Source organism: Cricetulus griseus, chromosome 2 (assembly GCF_003668045.3).
Source record: "Cricetulus griseus strain 17A/GY chromosome 2, alternate assembly CriGri-PICRH-1.0, whole genome shotgun sequence".
Classification (NCBI taxonomy): Eukaryota; Metazoa; Chordata; class Mammalia; order Rodentia; family Cricetidae; genus Cricetulus; species Cricetulus griseus.
In genome coordinates, this window is record NC_048595.1 from 220,925,904 (window position 1) to 220,953,031 (window position 27,128).

A 27,128-nucleotide genomic window follows, 5' to 3' on the forward strand; every position below is an offset into this window, starting at 1 on the left:
AGCTGTAAAGAGGACATGATTAACATTACATCAACAATAAGAAGGGTAGATGGCCTTGCTATTAATTGTTTATGAACTTTCCATGTTGTAAAACAAAGCTAGGTTTTAGAAGAATTATTACCTCATTTAAACTATGAAGCAATAATCCCATGAGTCAAGGGTTCAAAAATTAATTAGATGAAGAGGTCTGCCCAAGAGCTCAGGCATGGCAAGCAGAACACTAGAAGGGTGTCAGACCATTCATTTCTACATCTCAAGACCCAACAACTTTTCTGTATCACTCTGTTCACCTTACTAGAAGAGATGAAGCCAGTAGATGGCCAAGCTCAAGGCTCAGTATGTCATCATTATTTTCTTTTTCCTCTTTTTATAAGATTTTATTTATTATGTATACAGTCTTCTACCTGCATGCCAGCAGAGGGCACCAGATCTCATTTAAGGTGATTATTAGCCACCAAGTGGTTGCTGGGAATTGAACTCAGGACCTCTGGAAGAACAGTCAGTGATCTTAACCGCTGAGCCATCTCTCCAGCCCGTCATCATTATTTTCTACCTCAACTTCTGCAAGTTGTCTCTCTAGTGCCTCAGTGACACTCCTGACCACACTCATTTCACAGTTTATCCCAACAGTGTGACACAGTCAGTGGTGCCGATTCAGACCACAGCACTGATGAGATAGGATGCCCCCTTTTTTGAAGTGTTTTCAGTCAAGAAGAGCATGTGCTTGTTCTGGTGGTCCCTGTTGAGCATTAAATTACTTTTTTAATTAAGGTTTTTTTTAATCATATGAATCTGGTCAAAGGAAACATAATTTGTTACCTGAAAAGAGATTAAAAACTAGAGAAAAAATAGGTCAGCATTGGGATAATCCGTTGCCCACAGGCAACTTTTCTCCACAGAGCACACAGAGAGATATCATGGATGGAAAGTAAAATTTGAAGCAGAAAACTTTCATTCTCACCCAGCATAACATAGACTGTTGTGTTTTTCATTTTTCAGAAAACCACCTGACATCTAACAGTCTCTCGTAAAAGTTTTCCAATATTTATGTTACAGTTTTCTTATATAGGTGCTCATCTGAAAAGACTGGGGTGCTGAAACTCAATACCAAACAGGTTGCATCTATTAGAAAGAATAAAAATCCCTTCCAATGCAAATGAATCTCATTACCCAAGATGCTCACATCCAATAGATGGTAGAATTGGGCCCAAAAATGTCATCACTCTGCTTCCTTTCCCTTTTTTCCTCTCTTGGATTTTTATACTTATATACCTCCCCACTTTCTATCATTTGTCCCTAAAGGTGAGAAAGTTAATGGAAATGTTTTAGATTGTTAATTTTTACTAAATGATCAGCAGTATCCTTTGGAATGCCTATATCAATACATAGCAGTGAATCTCAAAACCTAACTTTCACTAGTATTACCAGGGGAGTTGAGTTTCCCTCTTTGGCTTCATAGTCTTATTAATAAAAAGAAATTAAGAACCACCTTAGAACAAGGCTTGAGGACAGTTGTATTCAATTTTAAGAAAACATCAGGGCAGGCCAGGTGGAACAATCTGGAGCTGTCAGGAGGAAGAGGATGAGGAAGAGAATTCCAGCAAGTCATGCACTGTTAGTTGGGCATGGAGGTCAGTAAGCAGTCACATGCTAAAAAAGTGGCTTCATGGCAGGGGCAGGGGAGATAAGAAGAAGGAAAAGGAAAAGCTCTGCTTCCCTAATTTCTTCAGAGAAGCAGACAGGCTCAGCTGAGCAGAAAGGACGGCAGCTCTGCAGGTGATTGCACTGATGGTAGGTAGCTGGGACAGATACGTGTATTATTTTATTAAGGCGATAACTATTCCTCCTACCTCTCCAGCATGGCTTAAAGTGAGTCAGCATTCCTGACAAGCCCAACTGAAAAGCCCCTTAAGAGAGGAGACAGATTCCCTGGGGAGTTCTCTGTCTCTCATTTCACTGGGGAGAGAAAGTGGCCACAATTGTCATTTTATTATGCACAAAGCAAAACCAATTTCATTTGAGCTTTAGTTTGCAAAGTAGCACTTATTGAGAAACCAACGTCTGCAGAGGACAGAAAATACGTACAAATAGTGAACATTCAGAGTACCAGGAAGTAGCCAGTGAAAGCACTCTTGTCCTTATGAGCCTTAATGTGGAAAAAAAGTTATTAACCACAGAGGTGTAATGTTATATTCTGTGGTCAATCATCAAACAAGAATGGAATAAACAAGATTTTCTACTATTTCATCATGGCTGTGCCTGGCTCAAAGTCTATTAAAAAAGAATATTTTCATCATACAATTACTGAATAATTCAATTAGGCCAGTGTTCTGTGGATGTAGAATAATGCAATTTACTATGTTGAATGATTAGCCAATCAGATTTCTCTCATTTTCCAAAGCAATGGATTAACTAAAATGTGACCATAAACAAAATAGATTTTATTAGGCATAATCTACTTTGTAAACAAATGAAATTAATTATTTGCCTGACCTAGAGCTTTGAAATGAAAGACCAAAATTGAACACATGCTTCCAATTTTGGTTCTGTTACTAAGATGACATTTAATGTAAAAGTTACAATTTAACTTCCCCTCAAGTATTCCATACTTGAGACTAAATGACTCCTCCAAATATGTTCATCAGCAGATGGGAGCCACTTATGGCCTCATAAACTTCCAAAGCAAGTGAAATTATCCAGCAAAATAGAAAGAGATTACAATGAAGCCTCATCTGGTTATCTCAGAGATGATTGATGCCTTCTGTATTGCTTTAATGATGCAATGAATATTGACAGATAATCACCCTCCTCCATACCAGAAAAACACTGGAGACTAACACCAGTAACGTATGCTTTCCATCAATCAATAAGCAATTTCTGCACATACGGTGTGTTTAGAGCTATGTTGTGAAGGGTCTGAGAGAATGTACCAACACTGTTCCCAGGGGCTAACAGTGGAACAAGTGGCATATAATAACAGAGGGCATGTTATCTGATATTGCTTGCTTCCTTATTAAGTAGGCAGTAGAGATTATGTAGTAGTTCAGAGAAATTGACAATTGATGAAAAGTGGTCATCGGTCAAGGGAGAATCACGGGGAGCTTTAAACTCCAAGATTACCCAGCTCTGAGAGCAAAATACAGAAGGACTGGACACTTTTGAACCTGGAAATGATCACGGCAGGGTTACTGTGGAAGTTTTCTCTGTACTGTGTTGTATAGCTTTCCCTTTGGTCCCAACCCCTCTGTCACAAGCAGCCATTTTTTTCTCTAGGGAGATGGTTCTCAACCTTCCAAATGCTGTGTCACTTTAATGCAGTTCCTCATGTAGTGACACCCAACCATGAAACTATTTCATTGCTACTCCATAACTGTGATCTTGCTACTGTTATGAATCATAATGCATATCTGATATGCAAGATATCTGATATGTGACCCCTGTGAAATGGTCATTTGACCCCCAAGTGGGCCACAACTCACAGGTTGAAAACCACTGCTCAGTCACTGTGTTCTGAATTTCTCTTTCAACCATTCTGGCAACCACGATTCTATTTTATACTTGGCCAACTCCCAGGGTGAATTTCATAAAATGTAAGTCACATCTTATGATTCCCTGTGGCTTATATTACACCACTCTTAAAACACACAGTCTTGGCCTGGAGCGATGTTGCATAAGTGAGGGCTGGATTTCAGATCCCCAGATCCTATGTAAGCCAGGAGGTATGGCAGCTGCCTGGAATCCCAGCACTTGGTAGGCAGTGACAAGGAATTCTGCAGGGCAAATTGGCTAGCTAAGATAGCCAATCCACAAGCCTTGGGTTCAATTGAATGACACTAGGTCAATAACCAAAGCAGAGAATGACAGGGAGTGACACTTGATGCTTGAGGCCTCCAAATCACAAGCACACATATGTATGCCCCATGCAGGTGAACATACAAATACGTACACCATAAGCAAATAGACATGGAAAAGCCCATAATCTTGGCCGTGATCTGGTATTCCTGCTGAGTGTGGTTCTCCTCTTTCATTTAGTTTTGTTTCATTGGGTCATTCCTGCTCCATCCACAAAGGACTGCCCCTGCCCTCCCACCTGTCCAAATCCATTCCCTATAAGGCTGACACACCCACTTCTGCCCAGACCTGAAATGCATTGCTCCCATATCTCATGTTTCTTCTTAGCTTAACTAGATCCGCAAATAGCTCTCCCCTGGGCATTGATTCAATGCAGCCTCACCTCTCTTCCTTGATACACTTGAACACATCACTCTGATTTAGTGCATGCATCCACTTAGCGTCATCTAAATGTCCTTATTCATTTCCTTGCTGACTTGCTTTTCATCTGTCTTCACCCACGTAAACATCAGCACCACGGAGAAGAGGTGCTTGCGAGAATTTTCATCCCTCTAGTCTCTGGACCAGAAAACAGTGCACAAATCAACTGTTCAGTAAATAATTCTTGAATAAATGTACTGTTTAATTAATTAATTTTGTCAGCTATGTGGTCTGACTTAGGGATAAAAGGTATCTAAGTGACATGTTGATAGTGGGGTGAAGAACATCTCAAGGAGAGATGGAAAGAGCTTGGATTCTAAATAAAGGTGGGTATGAGTGAACTAAGATATGAATTAGCATGGAAGTTGATGTTGGCAAAAAAATATAATTTGTGGCTAAAATGAGTTCAATAAATATAAACCACATAGCAAACATTTATACTTGTTCCACTTATTTTTTACAACACCTGAAGCAGCATAACTGTCCACATTTTACAATGAGAGATTGATTCAACCACTCCAACTTAATCATCAAGACATCTGAGTCTAATGAGAAGGTCGTGGGGGAAAGTGCTGCCTTGGAGTCAGTTGGTGGATGCAGGTGAAGCAGGCATAGGGTGAAATTCTTCACCAAGTCCTCAGCACTCCGTCCCTTACATCAAACTGCTTCCTGGGCTGAAGAAGGTGCGGATATGTATCTCCCAGCCAGCCTTGAGTCACAGGGTTCCTTTACAAAGTAATGCAGATCTAACAGCTGGAAATAAAGAAAATGTTGGGGAGAAAAGTGTTCACATAAAGACGGGTAAGGGATTGAAACCAGTGACCTGGGCGACACACACCTGAGGAGTGAGGAAGCCAAAGCAAGCACGGAGGGTAAGTTGCAGATGAAACCTAGGGTTAAGGAAGTAATGTGGATAAGGAGATGGACAAATTGTGGGGTGAAAGTGATAACCCCTACACTACAGAAACAAGATGGAAAAATTGTAAGAGCCAAAAGATAGGGAATGGATATGCCATCTCCTGGGGGAGACACAGACATTGCAAATGTGAACTCACAGCATCTGCGGATGCCTGCACTGGGTTTGAAAAAGAATGAACTCATCAATAGTTAGGTGTGGATGGAGGAGGAACACAAAGAGACCTACTCCTAACTGCTGGACCTTTCCTACTGATATACTGAGGATGCAGAGAAATCATTGTCTTCAGTTCTGTGCCCTCCAGTGACCCAACCGTCTCCAGTGGACACTTTAATCCACTGGTTACACAGATGGCCCTGATGAAACTAAATGGGTAACAAACAAAATGAAAAGTTTGTACCCAGCAAAAGGTAGGGTTGGCAGGATAGGATGAGGTATATAAGATGGGTGAGAGAGAATAGAGAGGTAATCAAAATGTATGTGTGTATGAAATTGCTTAACAACAAAAATTAATTAATGTTTTAAAATTAGAGCAATAAATTCCCAGAGAAATAAACCAAAACACGGCACATTTTTTTTAAAAAATGTGACTTCTATGTTTCTGACCATTTCAAAGATAGACATGGTTTAAAATAAGTCTCATGCTAGGCACCCCAAGAATACAATGTCGGTAATAAGAATGGAAACTTAGAAGATGATGCCGCTGGACATAGGTGGCCTCTTACTCTTGGCAGAAGACAGAAGTTTTTCCTCAATGTGCAAATCGTCATGGAAACAGCATCATAAAGATAGTGTCTCAGTGATTACAAAGTCATGTCCAACATGTCCTCTAGTCCTCGGGTGTTTATCAGTGCCTCTTTCCAAGTGCAGTCCAAGAACACAACCAAGAAGCATGAATACTAATTTTTGTGTCTTCTCAGATTTGCAGCTGTTTAACTGTCAAGTTAGAAATTGAATGTTTTTAGAAAGTCTACCCATGGAAAGAGTGAAGACCTCCTTGTCCCGAAACCACCATATCTGGATGTTTCTGAAAGAGATGGGTGGCGGGGGTTAAAGGCTAAAGATGCCATGAAGTTCAGCAGCTTTGTTCTGAGACTAGTGTCAAAGCTGAGCAGATGATCACAACCTCAGGACCAAGAGAAAGGATATGACATTTAGACAGGGCTAGCTTCCATCACAGATCTCTAGGACCAAGAGCCCAGCACATTGCCATGCCAAAGCATAAGATTTTTATTATTAGAGCAATAATTTCTTGTTGATATCCTACTAAGGTGTCACTCTTCTGGGGAGATACACAGAAATGCCTGTTCACCCCATATGCAGAGGGTGATGATAGATCAAAGAAGTGTTTCCTTCCAGATCCAACTTGGTGAACCAATGAGTTTACTAGGGTTTCAGAAAGGGCATGACTGACTTGGGCATCTGTGTCACGAAAAAAGTCCTATCTTTCCCCTTACCATGGGGAGTAGATGGAGTTGTTAAGCTATGATATGCTTTCTGAGCAAGGGATGTTAAGATGTATTTGCTCCCAACAAATGACAAAACTGTAGTGAGGAATGGTGGTGAAGATACGATTTAAGAAGGAATTTTCAAGAATTAGGTCTCTTGCTTTATGATAAGTGTGTCTCTAGCGTTGACTTAGAATCTTTATCATCAGTGTCTTGATATGAAATATGATTATGACCGATGTCAGCAGCAGCCCCTGCTGGTGGCCAGCTGCTTTGACAGCTGTCAAAGCTATTGGCTATGGGTGTTTAGCATTGCTCAAGTAGTTTTGGTGTAAGTGGGAGTGGGATGGGGGTAGGCGCCTGTAATGCTGTCTTGAACTCTGCCTAAGGGAAGTGGCGGAAAAGGTTAGTCAAAAAGTTCAAGGCTCCCTCTCCTCTGCCAAGTGCACTCTGCAATTAACAGAGGCAGGCACCTCCAGGCCTGGATGGGCTCATGGTATAACAGCTCTGGGGAATAAAACTGAAGATTCTTACCTTGAGGCCAAAAATATAGGATTGATTTTGCAAAGAAGCAGGCACAGAAAGAGAGACCATGGCCATGGCCATAGCTGCATCTGGTAGCCATTTCATGTAAACTTTGAATCAAGTGCAGTTGCCTGGAAGACATAATCCATTTTAGGACTCTTTAGAAGTATTAAAGTATAGAACTAATGAATGAAATACCAAAATAAGGTTGATGAAATGCTTCTGAATGCATGGGTATATAAATGCTTGCAAGTGCACATTGATCACCACTCTTTCAAGTTCAAAACACTCTGACCCCTCGCATGACACTCTCCACTAGACCTTTCTTGCCTCTCTATCCTGCTTTGCCCCTTGATTTTTGCCTTATCATTTTCCCTCACAGAAGCCTCAGACTGAAATCCTGGAAAGAAATCCTCACAGCACAGCCCCAGGATCCCCAGGGCAGGTTCTAGTACCATAGGCAGAATTTTCCTGATTCCGAGTCCAGGGAACCCATAGTAACACACAGAAGTGTGAGCTGCCTGCTCTCAGCTGTGGACTGAGGAGGCCACTTTAGCAAAGCTGAGCTGTCACATATGCAGGCTAACACCAGCCAGAGGGGCATGTGTGACACTCAAAGGTGCTGACACAGGAGAATTTGATCTGAGGCTCGAAGAGACTTCACCAAATAAGACCAGTGGAATGTATTCTTGCAGTGGCCTGCCATGCTCACACTTGGAATTGCTTCTCCACAGTTGAAATGTCTCTAGATGGTAGATGATATAAGCACAGAAGCATATGCAACTCCCAAGGATTGAAAATTCTATGCTAACAGCCCAAATCCCACCATTATCTTAATTCACTTGGTCTCCTCCCTACTCTCCTTCTCCCACTCCTTCATTCCCATAACTGCCCATGCCTACCCTTATTTCCTAGGCTATAACCCAGAGGAGAGATACACTAATTATCTGGCTACTTACTTCCACCCAGCTAGACAGTGTCTTCCTCTGAGCTCCCTCATTGGTTCCCAGTGATCTATGGATAACTATCCTAGGTTGAGTACTCACTTCTAATCGAATTTCATTCACCCCAGAGACTGGATTTGTACAAAGAAACTATTGCCACAGTCATGTCATGCCTCCTGAAGCTGAGGAGGCAGCATGATGAATGGGAGGAGAAAAGAGAAGATGTGGAGAGAAGACACACTGACATTTTGGAGAACTTTAAGTGTCACACACTATGCTTTGTACTTTCTGTCCAAAACTATCTAATTAATTTTTTAAAGGGTTCTATTTTTTGGCTGCCCAGAACATCAACCAAAAGAGTGAGATTTCAGCATAGCCTCTGATAATGTAGCCCAGTGCATCTGTAAAACTGACTTCAATAATGAAGGAATTTTTACATTTCCATCTTGTAGGTCAGCATAATAGAGCTATAGTCCACCTAGTTTTAAGGTGTTTGGTTTTTTGTTTCTCAGCTTTGTCTAACACAGATAGGCACAAATCTGTATGACAAGCACTTCCAATAGGAGAGTAGGTCAGAACTGGAATTCTTTACTTACAATAACACAAGGTGTCTGGAATCCTAGGCTCCAGCCAATGCCATCACCTCCATCCCAGCACATCCAGGAATAGTTACTTGGTTCCAAGCCCCCCCTTTAAAAATGAAAAATCACAGTGTTAGAATGTTTGCGAACTCTAACTGTGCTGGCCCTGTTTTCACACATGCTTTCATTTGTCACTGTGTCCTGGCACTCTGGCCAGCTGTCAGCTACTGCCCACACTTGCATCTCTTTCCAAGTGCATCTGCTTTGCATGGCCATCAAGCAGCTAGAGTGGCCAGGTCTCTACCCCAAGAACGCTTCCAGTGTTGTGACAGGATTTGCTGGTGTGACTCTGGGACATGTGTCCTGGGTTGCCTCGGGGAATTCCTCAGAGGATTCAGCCCTTGCTCCCACTCAGTTTGCTTGCCTACTGAGTCGCTCTCTATCCTCTGCCTGCCCTTCTCTATTTTATATACCCACAATCATCCCAGAGACTGCTGGAATCTACTCTAAATTAACCTCTTGCCTACAATCCTTGGCCTAGGCTCTGCTTTAGTAGCATCGCAAACAAAGAGTCTGTCTTAAGAGGTTGCAATGATCTGGTGGAAGACTTTGTGGAGCAGACTGCTCTTCAAAATCAGCCAATCAACTCAGCCTTGATACTCCCAATTCTACAATAGCTTCCTTCACTTGTGCATTTTAGTCTTGAACCTGCAGGAACCCCCCAGCTTGCTCTATTGAGCTGACCCTTGCCTCTGGTCCTCCTTATCCCTCTGGCATATCCCAGTCAGTCACCAGTTCCAGGCCACCTCAGACACTCATCTGCCTTGCCTGCAATAGCCTTTAACAATTTTAATTTATTATTATTTCCGTGCATATGTGTAGGATGTGTATGTCAGTTCAGGTGTATGGGTGCCATTGTGCCCTATGTAGCGGGGAGAGGGCTGAAATTCACTGGTGTCTTCTTCATCCTCCATTAACTGTTCATTATTCTTTCCCACAACCCATCCGGTGCTTCCTTTTGTTTAGCTTTCTTTGCCTTTGCTTCCATTGTTTTTTTTTTTCCTTCCCATTATTGTCTTCAATTATCTCTACCATTCTCTTTTCTTCCACCCCTCTCCATTGTGTATTACATATATGCAGTTCAGGTGAGAGGGAAGGAAAATGAAGGCAATGAAGGAGAGGAAAACAGCAGAGAAAAAAATAATACTTACATTGAAAATGCTTGTCCCCTTGGCATTGCCCAATAAGTAAATATGCATTGCATTGACTAAATCAACAAAAGTTTGTAACATTTACAAAGAATGGGCTTTATGTTAAGCAATCTTTACCTTAATTTCCTGTAATTCAACTACCCAACAAGTTAGATACCAAACACCTGCAATTCACACACAAGGAAACTGAAGTTTTAAAAAAACAAAATAGGCAAACCATGGTTACCCAGATAGAAACAACACACCAGACACTACTGCCTCACTCTGAAATCTCTGTTCCTGATGTATGTTTTCTCTTTTAACAGCCTTCTGTCTGGTGCTTTCTTTACACCAGTTCATTTAATTAATATTAAAGAATAGATTGCTTGATTTGTGGTGAGCTGAAAACAAGCCACACACAGCTAACCCTAGTTAAGGCACAGCTCCAGCAGTCACTGTTCACTCAAGCAAATTAGCTCAATTCTCAGTATCAGGTCCTTCATCTATCAAAGAGTGAGAATACCCAGGTGTCCTCTTCTGGATTGACATCATGACTAAATCAGCTAGCTCCTCTGTTATGCTACTAACTAGATAAGCAAAACAGACAGCAATCCTGAGAGGAAATAAGTCACAAGACAGAAAGCAGAATTGATTTTGTATGGCATGTGAATTCTGCCAGAAGTCCTATCTCACCTCCAAACTAAAAATAACTGCCTCACATTTTATAATTTTTACATGTTATTTATCTGTTACGTATATGTGCGCATAACGGTCAGAGGAAATCTTGCAGGAGTTGTTTTTCTCCTTCCACCATGTGTGTCTTAGGGATCAAACGCAGATCATCAGGCTTAGCAGCAAGCACCCCTATCCACTGAGCCACCTCGCCTGCCCAGCTGCCCTCTTTCATGACCTTCTAGCATTCTGTTCTTCCTCTGTGGTACTATAGGCTGCCATGCCTACAGTAACTTTTGGTTTTCTTTTCCATATCTCTCTCCCCTCCTCTGGGCCAAAGCTACTCCTGGACCAAGTCTGTGTTAGTAACTGTGCTGCAGACATACAGCTATCATCTGCCTCCTCCTTAGTCAGGAAAACTGTGCTCAAGGAATGGCTTAGGATGAGATGGGAAAATGATTTTGGATTATGAGGACTCTATAATCACATACATCTGAATTATTCTTATTGTCTTAAAGAATTTAGTTTAGATTTCCAGTCTTACGTAAATAATATACATTCAAATTCTAAAGCCTTGAAATCACAGTGTAAGGATGAGGAGGAGCTGTGGTATAAAGAGGCTTAGATCTGCATCCCCACAGAGACCTGGCTTGGGTGCATCCTACCCAATCCTATCAGTACCCATTACAGACTACAGGCAATTAAGTCTTCACGCTGGTGTGAAGAAATGTGACCATGTCTACGACCAAGATAATACTAAGTGATATGAAAAGCAGGAAGCTGCCATCTATTTATTAATTAGTATTCTCATCACCAAATGTATTCACTGATCATCAAGCCCCTCTCTTCATCATACCTATTTTATAGCATCTCAGACACTCAAAATGGCACCATACACACAAATAGATAATGGGCCCAAAAGACACATATCTACCACAAGTGCTAAATGTCAGTTTTATACAAACAAACAAGAGATAGAGAGGTGGCTCAGGGGGTAAAAGCACTTATTGTACAAGCATGAGGACCTGAAATCAAATCTCAAGCACCCATATAAAACTCTGGGCATAGCCTCTCTCTCTGTAAGCCAGAGCTGTGGGATCAGCGGCAGAAGGGTTATTGCGTCTTGCTGGCCACCTAATTCATTCCTTCTTCAGTGGGAGATCCTGTCTCAAAGGAATAAGGAGAGAAATAGAGCAAAATAACCGACATTCTTCTCTAGCCTCTGCTAGCGTTTGAGTGCACACCAGTTCATGCATACATGTGTGAATACATCACACACACACACACACACACATACACACACACACACACACACTAAATTAAACAAATAAAAACCAACATTTCTTAGTTAAAAGCAAGCAAATGACAGTCATAATACTGTCGTTTGCTACCGGCCAGGCACTTTTTTTTTTTTTTTACAAGAATTCTGCTTATATTGACACAGTTAATTTTGTCCCTGTGGGAGATAGTTTCTACTGTTATTTCCATTCATTAGATAGACTAAGTCTCAAGGAAGTCCCAGGCAAGGTGCTGTGTAACACCTGTCCTTGTCCAGAGTCTGGACCCAGTCCTGCAGGTGCCCATGGATTACCTGTGTTGACATTACATCCCAGTCCTTTAGGGGTGAGGTAGAACTTAGCACCACACACACTTGTTATTGCATCTCTGATGCACACTTGAACCATGACGCTCCCTGACTCATTTAATATAATTAGAAAGTCCTGAATCTCCTTGATGTATTAAGCCAGAAAAGAAAACATTGATTTGCCTGACAACCCAATTATTTGCAGTCTAGGCCCAGACCTTCCTCCCCATTTACTATTACTAGGCCCTCCTCACCTGTACATACAATAAGAACAGGAAGTCTCTGTACTGGGGAAAAATAGGTTCTTTTTTACTAAGCTGTGTTCTTTAATAAAGTTTCTATTTTTGATATTATTTATTTTTAAATACTCTTTTTTTAGGGTCTATTTGTGTGTGTTTGAGTGTCAGTATGTCCCACTCCGTGGCTTGCTGGCTGCTGGCTGCCTGGTTGGCTAGTCCCGAGTGATTTCCTCTCTTTCTCCCTCATTCTCCCTTCTCCCCCAAGCCTAGGTTCTATCTCCTACTTATTCTTTCTGCCCACCAGCCCCACCTATCCCTTTGCTGCCTAGCTACTGGCCATTGTGTTTTTTATTAGACCTATGAGGTGCGTTAGGCAGGCAAAGCAACACATATTTACATTGTTAAACAAATGCAGCATAAACAAATGTAACACATCTTTGCCTAAAGTAATCCCCATCTCTCAGCCCTCATCGCAGACTCATCTGAGATACCACTTTATTTGCAAAGTTTGGCCCCAAAATCTCTTCAGGAACACTAAGCACCATTGTCTCTGCTTACCAAATGTCCGGTGCATCCTTTCATTACTGCAATTATCACGTGCTTCCTTAAATGATTTGTTTTCAACCTAATTAAACCTTGGCTTCCTCAGGGACCACAGAATTTTATCCTTTTCATCATTGGCATGATGTCTGGAAGGATCCCAGCAATTTTGAAGAAAGCACAATTCCCAGAGAGGGTACCCTTGATTTAGTGACCTTAGACAAACAATAAGGATGAAATTTTCTAATTCAGTATGAAGTTAACTAACAATCCAGGATTTTCAGTGCTTCACATATTTGAATACTAGTTGTTATTATTTATAGTCACTTATCTTTCATATAAGTTTGCAATGTCAATTCATTAAAGATACTTATGACAAACTATAGCTAGAGTCTACAACTAATCTGTGGTTTAAATGCTGACACTAAAGAAAATAGGGTTGTCTTTGTTTGGTGCTATCACCAGAAACCATGTGGAAGTCCATGATCTGCTTTATCATTGAGGGTTAATGGCAAGGAAGCTTTTACAGTGGAATCGATAACTGCAAACTAATAGTCAAGAATGAGAGACAGAGAGACAAGCTCTTCCCCCAACCTCCACCTCACTCCTCAAAACAGCTTAGACAGGAAGTCATTGAAGAGAACTCTTAAAAATTATGACAGAGATGCTCAAGTGTAGCTCTTCACAGTTGGTGGCCTCGTGTGGGGTGGGGGTGGGGAAGGACTCGGTTTTCCTTAAGGGGCTGGCCACTGGGAGTTTGACCATGCTCCAAAGGGTATATGGGCAACACAAATTGGACTTGATGTTTTCTTTTCTTTTTGTGGGGGGGGGGCATAAGGATGGGAAACAGAGACCTGGGAAGACTGGGAAGTGAGTGTAATGGGATGCATTATGTGACATTCCCTATTAGTAAAAAATATGTTGGAGAAAAAGCAGAACATCTCCAGTTCAAAAAGTCAAATTGTACAGACTAACTATTTATGCCATCTTTGAAGGCAGTGAATCCACTTGCTAGAGATAGGGGTGGTTTTCACAGGGAAGCTAAGTATTAATTTAGAAGAGTCCGAATGTCCCAGAAAGAAGAACAGGGTGGAAGAGATGCTGAGAGTGAGGAGGAGAGAACGTGGAAGGAAAGTTGGTGTCAAGAGAGATGTAAATAACAGTGAGAAGTGGCCCAGCTAAGGAAGTCTACAGATACCACCTGAAGATCAGGACTTTCGTTTGTATCTAACAGAGCCAGTCGAAGCTGCCAAGAGTGAGAAGGAAAGTATCTGGTGAAGTCTAATTTAGTAATAATTTGCAGCAAGTCTAGTTTGGAAGACCCTACAGAATATACAATGAAGAAGTAATAAGTCACACACTGCAAAGCAAATTGCATTATTGATGGGTATATAAAAAAGAGGAATAAAATATTTAAAGATGCCAACATGATGTAAAATAGTCACTTTTCTTTCTGATTGTCACAAAGGCTCTCCAATGTATGAATGGGTGATCAAAAAGCAACAGGACCATTTCAAAAATATAAACGAGCTTGGGAGGAAGCAGGTGGCTTTGTGGGTGTTAGCTTTGAAGACAATTCAAAGGAGGAGCCGACTTAAGATTCCACTCTTCTTACTCATGTTACTGTTAGCATTGTTGGGGAGGTGGAATTGTTGTCATTAACTTTAATGCTAGCATTATATTAATGCATATTATACTTTAATATTAATATCTCTCAGTCCTGGAAAGCCTGGGTTAGAATTGCAGAGAGTCAGATCTGGGTGGAATGGTAAGGGAGGAAGGCTCCAAACCCCAGTAACAGCATTTATAGAGTAAATAGTAATGAAGTGACAGGTTCTGTGAGAAGATCTGGAAGCACTTTGTGAGCCTCCTGCCATCTCACTTTCAAGAATAAGCCCTTTTCTGATACCTCAATTTTATCAGAGTAAAAGAAACTGGCTGTCCTGGAGAGAAATATCTACCAAGAGTCAAAAGTCTAACCCTTAGTACATGCTGAGCCTTTTCCCCAGGCTGTTGAACTTGACACTGCAAAGTTGCCTGACAAACATGAACATCCAACAAAGGGTATATAAACAGGAAGCATTGTATCCGTCCCACTCACAGACACATGTGGCATCTGACCTTACATTTGAGTTCTGTCTCATCTTTAAAGCAGTCAAGTCCACCATACAGCATTCCACTAGGAGGACTGGAAATCTGTAGACCATGTTCTTCATCTTCAGAATTCCTTTTGTCACTGAAGTCGAGTAGTCACCAAATGTGGCTACTGCCTATGGACCTCCAGGAGAGCTTGTTTGATTACATTGGGAGAGCCTCACCCACAAATATTCTGCTTCCCTGTGTCAGCACCTGGGGCTCCAGAATGCCAACAAGTCCAGATGAGGCTCCAAAGCAACTCACAGTGACTCTGAACATCTGATTTGTCAGGCCGGCAAAGCTCTGGACCCCCTGCCCCCTGAACCCACCAAAGCACAAATGGCTCTCCCAGTGACTGTTTTGTATTCTCTTCTGCCAAAGATTTGTTTGAGCACAGATTTTTGGTGCCTTACAAGAATCAGTTATTTCTTTAAGTCAACCTTGACATTTTTCATGAACACTTTTTTTAAATAAGCCCATACATAAGGTATTTGGAAGTCACTATTAAGTTATCACCATATTTATTAACTCAGTAATTATCTCTTGCTTGAACCACAGAGAACAAGGAACTGAGGCCTCAGTGGTAATATTCTAATGTGTTGGGGTGGGGTGGGATGAAAAGAGAACCACAGAAGTAAGTCAAGTCATTCCCCATGTTATTAGTGTTGTGAAGAAAAACAGCAGAGTGCCGTGAGAGGTTCACAAGAAGTGAGGCTTAGACAGGGTGACTAGGAAAAGCTTCATTACAGAGGGACTTCCTGAAAATTAAATGATGAAGAACTAGCTGTGCTGTCTGCCAGAAGCCTGAATATGTAGTTAAAGTCACCAAAGGATTGCTCAATGGGAAATGACAATGAGCCTGATAGTTAGGCAATGGTGGTCTGAGAAATGATGAAGATAGCTCAAGCATCATTCATTTATGTGAAGTGGAGAAGTCTTCTATTAAAGATGAGGTAGTTCAGGCATTTGAGTTTCTTCTATTGGGAATTCTCTGTTTAGATCTGTGTCCCATTTTTTAAATGGATTATTTGACATTTTGGTGTCTAGTTTTTTTAGTTCATTATGAACTTTGGAGATCAGCCCTCTGTCAGATGTGGGGTTGGTGAATATCTTTTCCCATTCTGTAGGCTGCCATTTTGTCTTGTTGACTGTGTCTTTTGCCTTATAGAACCTTCTCAGTTTCAGGAGGCCCCATTTATTAATTGCTGCTCTCAGTATCTGTGCTACTGGTATTATATTTAGGAAGTGCTCTCCTGTGCCAATGTGTTCAAGGCTACTTCCTCCTTTCTCTTGTTGTTCAACATCCTTAACCATCACGGAAATGAAAATCAAAACAACTCTGAGATACCATCTTACACCTGTCAGAATAGCTGAAATCAAAAACACTGATGACAGCTTGTGTTGGAGAGGATGTAGAGTAAGGGGACCATGCCTCCATTGCTGGTGGGAGTGCAAACTGATACAGCCATTTTGGAAATCAGTATGGTAGTTTCTCAGAAAATTGGGAATCAATCTACCTCAAGACTCAGCAATACCACTTTTGGTCATATATCCAAAAGATGCACACTCATACTATAAGGACATTTGCTCAACTATGTTCATAGCAACATTATTTGTAATAGGCAGAACCTGTAAACAACCTAGATTCCCCTCAACCAAAGAATGGATAAAGAAAATGTGGTACATTTACACATTGGAGTACTACTCAGCTGAAAACAAAAAAAAAAAAGGTGACATCATGAAATTTGCAGGTAAACTGACAGATATAGGGAAAAAAACCATCCTGAGTGAGATAACCCAGACACAGAAAGACAAATCTGGTATATACTCACTCAAAAGTGGATAATAGACATAAAGCAAAAGACAGCCAATTACAGTCCACAACCCCAGAGAAACAAGATAACAAAAGGCACCCTAAGAGAGACATACATGGATCCAACCATGAATGGGAAATAGAAAACAGCTCCTGAATAAATTGGGAGCATGGAAGATAGGGGGGTTGGAAGGGGACAGGAGAGGAAGGAAGAGGATGAGGAGGAGAACATGAGGAAATGAGATGGTAGAGTTGGGGAAGGACAGAGAAGGAGAGAAAGGAAAGAAATATCTTGATAGAGGGAGCCATTATGGAATTAGGAGAAATCTGTAACTAGAGAAATTCTCAGGAATCCACAAGGATGACCACAGATAAAACTCTAAGCAATAGTAGAGAGGGAGACTGAACTGGCCTTCCCCTATAATCATATTGAGAACTACTGTAATTGTCATCAGTTAGAACCTTCATCCAGTAACTAATGGAAGCAGATGCAGAAATCCATAACTAACCACTGGACTGAGTTCCCAGAGTCCAAAGAGAGAGAGGAGTGATAATATGAGCAAAGGGTTAAAGGCCATGATGGGGAAACCCACGGAAACAGCTGATTCAAGCTAGTGAGAGCTCACTGACTCTGGACTGACAGCTGGGGAACCTGCATAGGTCCACACTAGACCACCCTGAATGCAGATGACAGTGGATGGCTTGAGCAGTTTGTGGGGTCATTGGCATTGGGACCAGGATCTATCCCTAGTGCAGGAATTGGCTTTTTGGTGCCCATTTCCTATGGAGAAACACCTTGCTCAGTCTAGATACAGTGGGGAGGGCCAAGTCCTGCCTCAGTGTGGTGATGGGACAGACTTTGTTGACTTTTCATGTTATGCCTTACCTTCTCTGAGGAGCGGATGGGGGATGGAGTGGGGGGAAGGTGAAGGTAGTGGGAGGAAGGGAAGGAGGGAGAACTGGAATTGGTCTGTAATCAACAAACAAAAATAAAGCGAAAAAAATAAAACAAAGATCAAGTGGCTAAGGAACTGGGGCCCCTGCATGTTACTTGTTATGTGTAGCACTAAGAACAGAGATAAAGGGTCCAGAGTCTCCACGACATGAAGCAGAGGCCAAGTAAGAGAAAGGTAAAGAGACACCACAGGACACATGTTTCACAGGAGCAGAGAACTTTCTGGGAGCTGTCCTGGAAGCAGAATGGACAGGAACAAATAGCCCCTTACTTCTAGGCCCAAGGGACACTAGGATCCATACAATGAAGTTTCATTTACTTGAGAAAGATTGAAGTTAGCAGAATATAGGAGTCTAGTAACGAACAACTGAGGAAACTTGAAATTCATTTTACCATTACAAAATTGAAATTGATAAAATAATGTTACTACTTTTCCTACAGTAGCGATAATTATGGTTTTTATTTGTAGTGATAATAGAGGTATTAGTGATATAAACAATCTTATCAGCTTGTTACAGCCCTATGTGAAGTATTTCTTATGCACATCTGCCAATAAAAACTCTGTGATCTTTCCAATGTACAGAAAAGTCATATATAATTGATGACAACTTTATGGGTCATAAATCATTGATCAGAACAAAGAAGGAACTGAAGCTTTGAAGAATTCTGGCAATCTCTGGGAAAGATAACAGACAAATAGCTTTAGAGTTGAGACCTCAACTAGGTGGCTTAACAGTGCAGATGATTGAGGCAGTTCCTTCATGAGGCTGCACAAGATGGTTATGGTAATTAGAGATTATTCCCAAACTCCTCTTGCCCATCTTATATTTAAATCACTGGAGGCCCACAATACCGGAAGGTGGCTCCAATACTCATTTCTCTGCTCTTTCACTCAACTAGTAGAAAATTCCTAATGATCTTTGAAGAACAATGTCCATTCATTCACAAAATTTGAGGGCTACTACCATTATCTATAGACCATCATAGACACAGGAAATAAAATAATATATAGAAGAAAGTCTTCTCACTTCATCTACCTGTATTCCAGTGGTGCCATGTATTACCCTCTCTGCACATCATTTATTTCTTAAATTTCTCAATAACACATTGAAGACCCTGGACATTTATTCCCTCACTTTTACAGGTCTAAGTGAGACCATGCCCTCTCTCTGTCCACAGCCTTCCAATAGCTCCTGAGCTTACTCAGTGTAAAAGCCAATGTCTTTAAGAGTTTTGTTCTTATTAGAAAAACCACATATAAATTCCAAGTTCCATGACTTCCCCTTCCCAGTCAGTTCAAGTTATAAGAAAGAAACAATCAAAGGCTAACCACTTGCAAAGTGGGCTAGTACATCAGGCAAGAGGAAAAATAGCTCAATCTACTTTGGATATAATCTTACACAGTAAGACATCAAAGATATCATTCTGGATTCTTAACTCTTTCTTCAAGTCGGGAAGATGTACAATATTTTACATGAATAAAATTATATGATATTGTGACTATAACTCACATTGTGATAAATGAATTGAAAATAAAATACTTTTAAAATGAACAAATACATTACTTTTGGTAAACGTTGATGAAAATGAATGCTTGTTAGGGTTTGATAATTAGACTTGTTTCAATTTTAATTTGCAAATTATGAATTTGCAAATCTATACATTACAAAGTGCCTGCCCCTAAAACAATAAAAAAAATGCTATTCAAATGTAGCCGTGGGTTACATGTCTATTCAGTAATACTACTTAGAAGTAACAGACACAGAGATGCCTCAGGAATCACTAATGACTGAGTTTTATTTCACTGCATTATAGGCAAAATCAAGACAGAACTTCCAGGGTCCTCTCATCTCTGTCTTAATGATTGATACGAATTTTTATTTTTCTATCACTGTGTTTTTTTTTTAAAAAACTTACTATAAAATGTATAATCAACTGGATTCTAGGAGTATGGCCCAGTGCTTAGCTGTGGGTGAGGGATACTATTTCAAGCCCAGATACACGGAGGAGGGCCTAGGCCCTCCCCCAGATGATGTGACAGGCTGTGATGATCCCCCATGGAAGGCCTCACTATCCTTGGTGAGCAGGTGGAGGGTGGGTTGGGGGACTTGGTAGGGGGTATGGGAGGATGGGAGGGAGAGGGAACGGGGGGATTGATATGGAATGATTGTTTCTAAATAGAAAAAAATGTATAACCAGCCTGCCTTGCTGAACTGTTTCTACTAGCTTATACTCAGTGTGTTTCTACTACCTCATAGTCTCCTCTGTAAAATCTGAAAACAAATATGCTGAGTTCTTTATCTACTATCCACACATTAGTGAATGTGCATCCAACATGTCTTCTTCCTGTTTTAACAGATCTCCGAAGCACACATGCCTGAAGACCTAAAGAAGAAAAGGGGCAACCTGCTCAACATGGGGAGACCCACGTGGGTTTTAAGGAAGAGTAGCTATTCACAAGGGGAGAATGAAGCACCCCAGTCATCAACGGATAACTCAACAGAAACACATCAAAAAGCCAAGCCTCGAGTCTTTCAGAAGCCCATGGAGATGAATTGGCCACTGTTCACTCGGCCCTTAAACAAAAGTTCAATCCAAGGCAACAAATGGAAGAAAGCAGATGCAACCCAAGAGAAACGAAGGTCCTTACTTTATGAGTTTTGCAAGAAAAATGGTGGAGTAAAGGATCCCCAGTCCAATCTTTTTCATATGGTATCCAGGATCTTTGTAGAAGACAAACACAAAATCCTGTACTGTGAAGTACCAAAGGCTGGATGCTCTAATTGGAAAAGGGTTCTGATGATCCTAAATGGGTTAGCTTCCTCTGCACTCAATATTTCCCATGACACTGTGCACTATGGAAAGCATCTGAAGACATTAGATAGCTTTGACTTAAAAGGAGTATACATGCGATTGAATACCTATACCAAAGCTGTGTTTGTTCGTGATCCCATGGAAAGATTAGTGTCAGCATTTAGGGATAAATTTGAGCATCCCAATAGTTACTACCATCCAGTGTTTGGAAAGGCAATTATAAAGAAATACCGACCAGATGCCAGGGAAGAAGCATTAAATAATGGGTCTGGAGTCAAATTCAAAGAATTTGTCTCCTATCTGCTGGATGCTCACCGTCCAGTAGGGATGGATATTCACTGGGAAAGGGTCAGCAAACTGTGTTATCCATGTTTGATCAACTACGACTTTATAGGGAAGTTTGAAACATTAGAAGAAGATGCCAGTTACTTTCTCCAGCTGATTGGTGCCCCGGCAGAGCTGAAGTTTCCAACCTTTAAGGATCGGCACTCCTCTGATGAAAGAACCAGTGCCCACATGGTAAGACACTACTTAAAGGACCTGAGTCCGGAGGAGAGGCAGAGCATCTATGACTTCTATCACTTGGACTATTTGATGTTTAACTACACAGCTCCACATTTGTAATCTGCATTCATTTTCTAAAGCCCTGCATTGACTTAATGATGATGGCCTTAAATCAACTACTGTAATTTTCCTACAATTCTCTGTATGGGGGAAATTTAACTAAGTGGAGTTGTCTTGATTGAATGAAGATTTTTTTTTAACCAAAGAGTATGACAGCAATTGGCACAAAGTTATTGGAAAAATCATCTTAAGGAGACATGTAAACAACTTGATGTGCTTTTGAAATGTTGAGGAAAGAGCTGTTTTGCCATTGTGACTTACACCGTGGAAGCAATAACCTAGCCAGCTATTACATTAACCAAGAAAGCCTCTTGCATGTAAAATAAGGGGGTCAATAATGGAGAGAATTATGTATCCAAATCTTGGCATCTATCATGTAATATGCATGTGTCTATTCTTAGCAGCCTGTGGCACATGCATCAAATGACTGGGTGGTGTTCTTATACCCTGAATCTTCTTAGCCACTGTGATGATGAACCCATTGTAAAATGTTTGGGTGGGCATTTTACTATTGATCTGGAGGCATTCTGTAATTTACAATATGAGAATAGAGCACAAAAACAGATGAGTCTGTGCCTTTTTTTTAACCAGTTGGTAAAAATGCACAACATGCAAAGATTAAAACAACTAAAGCCACCTTTTTCTTCCAGGAAAAACTTCAGGGGATTGATTTCCTTTTTGTGGGGGAGGTGGGTGAGCCCTCTATGATGAGACAAATGAGCACAACCAAGCAGGTCCTCATTTCCAAACAGCATCAGATAGAAATGTGCTCTTAATTCTGCTTTAATTGGAAAGGGGGCAATTGTTTCATGATGGAATAATCATCAAAACCAAAAGTTGCCGCTCTGAATATAGAGCTCTAACAATAACAGAGTTTTATAAGAATATTACTTGAATCAAAGCACCATGTGCACAGCTTTCTATACAGAATACACTCTAAGAATAGCTCTCATCTGCAGTCTAATTATTCAGCTTGGGAATAATTTTTTAAGAACTAATATACCACTTCAAAGACAGGTTATGTTCTAGAGAATAAACATAACAAGAGCCCCTAGAAATGTTTTTAATAGGCTTATGCATAAGCAAATTAAGGTATTTTCTTCTTACGTTTAAATACTCTACACTAACAAAGTCAAATGCCATTGCATTCAAATATTAAATCAAAGTCTTTGGAAAATAGGACCATGTGTCACCCTTATGAAAAGTTGTAATGCACTTTGGAAACTTTTTCCGAGGGATCTTAAATTTAAAGACACATTCGGATGAGAAGTATGTTTTAATTAGTTAACTACTACCCTGACTTAAGCAAACCACATGTCAATCAAATACTGTGGAAATGTCTTTCTTAAACACGTTTCTCTTCCCAAGCTATCGGTTTTTTGATCAGTAAATATTCAGCTATCTTGCAAAGAAAGCTACATCTTAATATTTGAATATTAATAGACCAAGATCCTTATAGTCATACGTGTCTCATTTTGATTTTCCATTTCATGGCTGAGTATTCATAAATTGCTTCATTCTGTGCACACACCACCCTATCTCCTCTGCATCTCACAGGAGTGGGTGAACGGCAGTGGCCACATCAGCAACAGTATTAAAGTCTGCACAACAACCTTTGCCTACTTTCCACCCCATTTCTTTATGCCTCTAGACCATACACTTAAGCCAAGTAATCCAAATTATATAAGTTAAAATGTTGCTGTACTGGGTAAAGTGGATTCCTAGTAACTTAGAGACCTTAAAATTATCTTTTTCTGGAGAGAGAAGAGGTAAACATTACAGGGAACTGAATGTTTATGCTCACACCACTCAAAGCTCATTTTAGACAGTGCCTGCTACAAAGGCAGCATTCCTAAGTAGAAGTAGGAAACAAGGATAACATCAAATATATATATATATATATATATATATATATATATATATATATATATATTACAAAACCACTTTCATAGCTCTGTAAAGGAAAAATGAAAATTCTCTCTCATTTAGCACTTCTCATACACAGGGACTGGGGCGACATATTTATATGCCATATTTAAACATACACAAATCCTTTGGCAGTGGAGAAGTGAGAGAGGACAATGCACAAATTGTCCCCAAAAGTCACTCTGTGACTTTTGTTGTGAGATGATGCCACCATACCTGTAGTTTCACGTTTTGGAGTTCCAGCTACCTACCCTCTTCAACCACAGTGTGAAAATTCTAAATAGAAACTTAGTGAAATAAACAACTCATAAGTTTTAAACTATGCAACATCCTCAGGTGAAATTTCTCACTCCTTCTCTATTTAACCTGAAATCTCAATCAGCCCTTTAACCAGCGCATCCATGTTGTGTGTGCTACCCACCCAGTGGTAGCCTGTGCAGTTATCAAATTGACTTTCATGGGATTACAGTGTTTAAGAGCCTTTATGTAACAGTCTAATGCTACAATCACAATGCCTATATCATTGACCCCACTTCATCTCATCGGACAAGCATTTCACCATCTCACATTATTATAAGAAAGGAGAGTGCATTCCAACAAGGGGTTGAATAAAGTGAGTGATAGCATAGTGCCATAAATTTTATTATAGCATATTGTCATAAGTATTCTCTTTTATTAGTTATTCTTAATCTCTTCCTATGTCTAATTTATAAATTAAACTTTATCATAGGTATGTATGCATGAATAGGAAAACAGTAAACTATATAGAGTTAGGTATTCCCTGTGCTTTTAGGCATCCACAGTGGGAGGCTGGCACAACCTACCATAGATTACAGGGGACAGCTCTACTTATCCATTTTCTGATTCTTTCTGCCTACATAACTAAAGGTTGCTCTTCGTCCCTTTCTCAGACTCTAAGTCTGACACCAAGCACAGCTATGCCTTTAATAAACCAGCTTTGACTTTTCTCACTGAATAACAACCTCTATATACCCTTCCTTTAGATGACTTTATGTCAGAGACAAAGAAGCTAGTCACCATCCTTGGTCTGTTGTTACATTTAATAGTGCTTCATTCTTCTGCCTTGAACTGTCTTCCTTTGTGGGCCATCTCAAGTCCCCATTTGTAGTATCTGCTTGTGTACATAAATCCATGTGGGTGCAACACTAGACAAACATAATTTCATGAATGGAAAGGCAAGGGAACTAATACAAACTCAACCTTACAGATTCCCAACTTACCCATTTTAACATCAGTGCACATGAGATGTGATTTCTCATCGTTGGAGGAAGCCCTCAAGTACCTAGTTGCTTTAATCCTGAACAGCAGCTTGGTTCAGACTCTTCATTCTGCTATTCCTGTCTAGAATTCCTCTAAGATAACCAGTTGGAAATTAATCTAAAACCACAGTTATTTAACCAGAAAAACCTATGCCTAGGCATGATTGGTGTGATTGCCCCAGAGACTTCAACAACTTTTAACAGGATGTATATGTACAAAATACTCAATTTTCTGTTTTCCTCATGTGTGTTTGGAAATGCCCATTAAGCTGATGGTCATAAGAGCATGTGCTATCTTCTCTAACATCACAATCTGTAAACTATTCCCCAGGAATTCAAGGACCACTTGGCTTCCCTTCATAACTAGAAGGAGGGGAAAATCTTGCATTTTGTAAGAATTTATTATCTATCTTTTAAAACAAATAGTATTTAGTAAAGAGCCATATATAAGCAGATACATAGAGTTTTAGATGTCACAGTAGCATATCTAGAGGAGTTGCCAGAATTGAGGGCAAATAGGCTGGGTGGCAGTAAGCATCTCCCGCTGTGACATCTCCTTTGGTATTCTGGAGCATCTTCAGTCCTGGGCCTCCCTAGCATTCGGAGTAGCAGAAGCATTGCCTCCAGCCAACACCCCCAATGTGTTCTACTATTTCAGAAAATACTAATCAGTAGAATTTACCCACCTGGAAACTTTAGACCAACATAAACTCAGCTTAATCCTACCTTAAGGATAATTCCTCCTCAATTACATTTATTAACAATATCATTATCATACAGAACATGCTTCCATATTTACTGTGCATCAGGCACTCTTTAAAAATTTTCCATACATTCATCTATTTAATTCCTCTAGCCATCTAACTTCAGTGCTAGTATAAGCAGCCCCCTTCCTTCCCACAAATAATAAGAGAACTGGAAGCAAAGTGCTTGGGTGATTTGTCAGAGGAGACACACTGCTAATCGGCAGGGAGCCAGAAAGCCCCACTATCAAACTTATTTTTAGACTGAAATTTTCACTTTTTCTTTCCTTAACATGCAGAATAGCTAAAAGTAAAAAATACAAAATACATAGTATAATCTTAAAGCATTTTTTGGGGGGGTTGGGTTTTTTTTGGAGACAGGTTCTCACTATGTAATGCTGTCTGTCTGACTCACTATGTTGGTCAGGCTGGCCTCAAACTCACAGAGATCTGCCTATCTCTGCCTCCTAAGTGCTAGGAATAAAAGCATGCAAACACCACACCCAGGAAAAAAGAATATTTTGGTTATAAATGTATATTGTCATGATTTAGCTAGTGAGTAATTACATTTCAGGTTAGCTCATCCCTTTACTACTAGTGAGTTAAGCTGACAGATTGGTTCTTTGGTTTAGGAAGAAATGAGTCCTTAGCATCTGCTGCACTTTTTTAACCATACTTACTCAGGAAACATAGTATTTTTTGAAAGAGTAAAAAAGGCCATGGAACAAGTCTACCCTAATAAAAACACTTGACCAAGAGAGTCTGGTCAGAGAAGATGTCCTGCCAGGTGAGTATCAAAACAGATATCAATATATAGAAATAACATCATCAAACTGGGTGCTCACAGTATTCCCTAGAACCTGAGTAGGGAAGCTGAGGAAGTCAGTTGGAGTTCCCAGTTGAGCTTTCTTTCCATGGCTGAACTTTTGGCTTCTCTTTCCCAGTGGGGGCATTTTTTCCCACAGATGTATAAGTGATGGTACCATATGCTAGAATGGTAAGCCTTCTGCCCCATTTTCATTAGTTTTACTTTAGGACTTTTCGCTGTTCTCTTCCTTGCCTGGCATTGAGTGAGCAGTGGGCATCTCACCCCCAGACAAAGGGCCTTTGGAGGACACTATGGTGTCCTTGGGTTTGAAACTGGAGGCAATAGCACTTGCAGAGCCTGCTTCTCAGTGAACTCATACAGTACACAATTTACAATACAGTATACATTACATCTTGGTTATAGTTTCTATTGCTGTAAAGAGATACCATTACCACAGCAACTCCTATAAGGAAAACATTTAATTAGGGCTGGCTTACAGTTCGGAGGTTCGTCCATTGCTATCAGGGTAGGAAGCACAGTGGGTGCAGACAAACTTGAGAGATACTGGAGAGATAGCTGAGAGCTCTACAGCTGGATGTTCAGTCAGCAGGCAGAGAGAGACACTGGGCCTGGCTCAAGCATCTGAATCCTCAAAGCCCACCCACCTCCCATGACACACTTCCTCCAAAAGGCCACACCTCCCAATAGTGTCACTCCCTTCAAGCCTATGGGGGCCATTTTCTTTTAAACCACCTCACATATAATACTGAAGATGGTTAAGGCTCAGAAAGACTTACTCTGTAACCTCCAAGGCTCCTGTCAGAAATGAGGCAATGTTTCTTTGTCTGAGTCAATCTCCAGAATCATCTAAGCATCAGGGAAACCTAGATTCAGGAAGATAACAGGAAAGAAGTGATGTTGAGAAAGGGTTTGTGTAAATATGCGCTGAGCTAGAAGATGATGGCTTCTTCCTTTGATACACAGTGCCTGAAAAGAGTGGAATCAGGGAGTTCAATAGAACATTGCCTCAAATCACTCAGTTCTCAGAACTACTGAGTCACTCACTGGTCTCTCACTCTTTCCTCAAGATCCTGGCCATCTATACTAATCTATTCAA

The 27,128-nt window shown here is 40.6% G+C and overlaps 1 protein-coding gene across 2 annotated transcripts in view; it reads left to right on the forward strand.

Annotated features, from left to right (window-relative positions):
- Positions 1 to 21,254, forward strand: part of Chst9 (carbohydrate sulfotransferase 9) — a 226,838-nt gene extending 205,584 nt beyond the window's left edge. For both annotated transcript variants that reach the window (XM_035439065.1, XM_027404377.2), the window contains one exon: positions 20,175 to 21,254. In XM_035439065.1, the coding sequence (XP_035294956.1) occupies positions 20,175 to 21,254 (1,080 nt within the window). The remainder of the gene's footprint in view (positions 1 to 20,174) is intronic.
- The last annotated feature ends 5,874 nt before the right edge of the window (positions 21,255 to 27,128 follow it).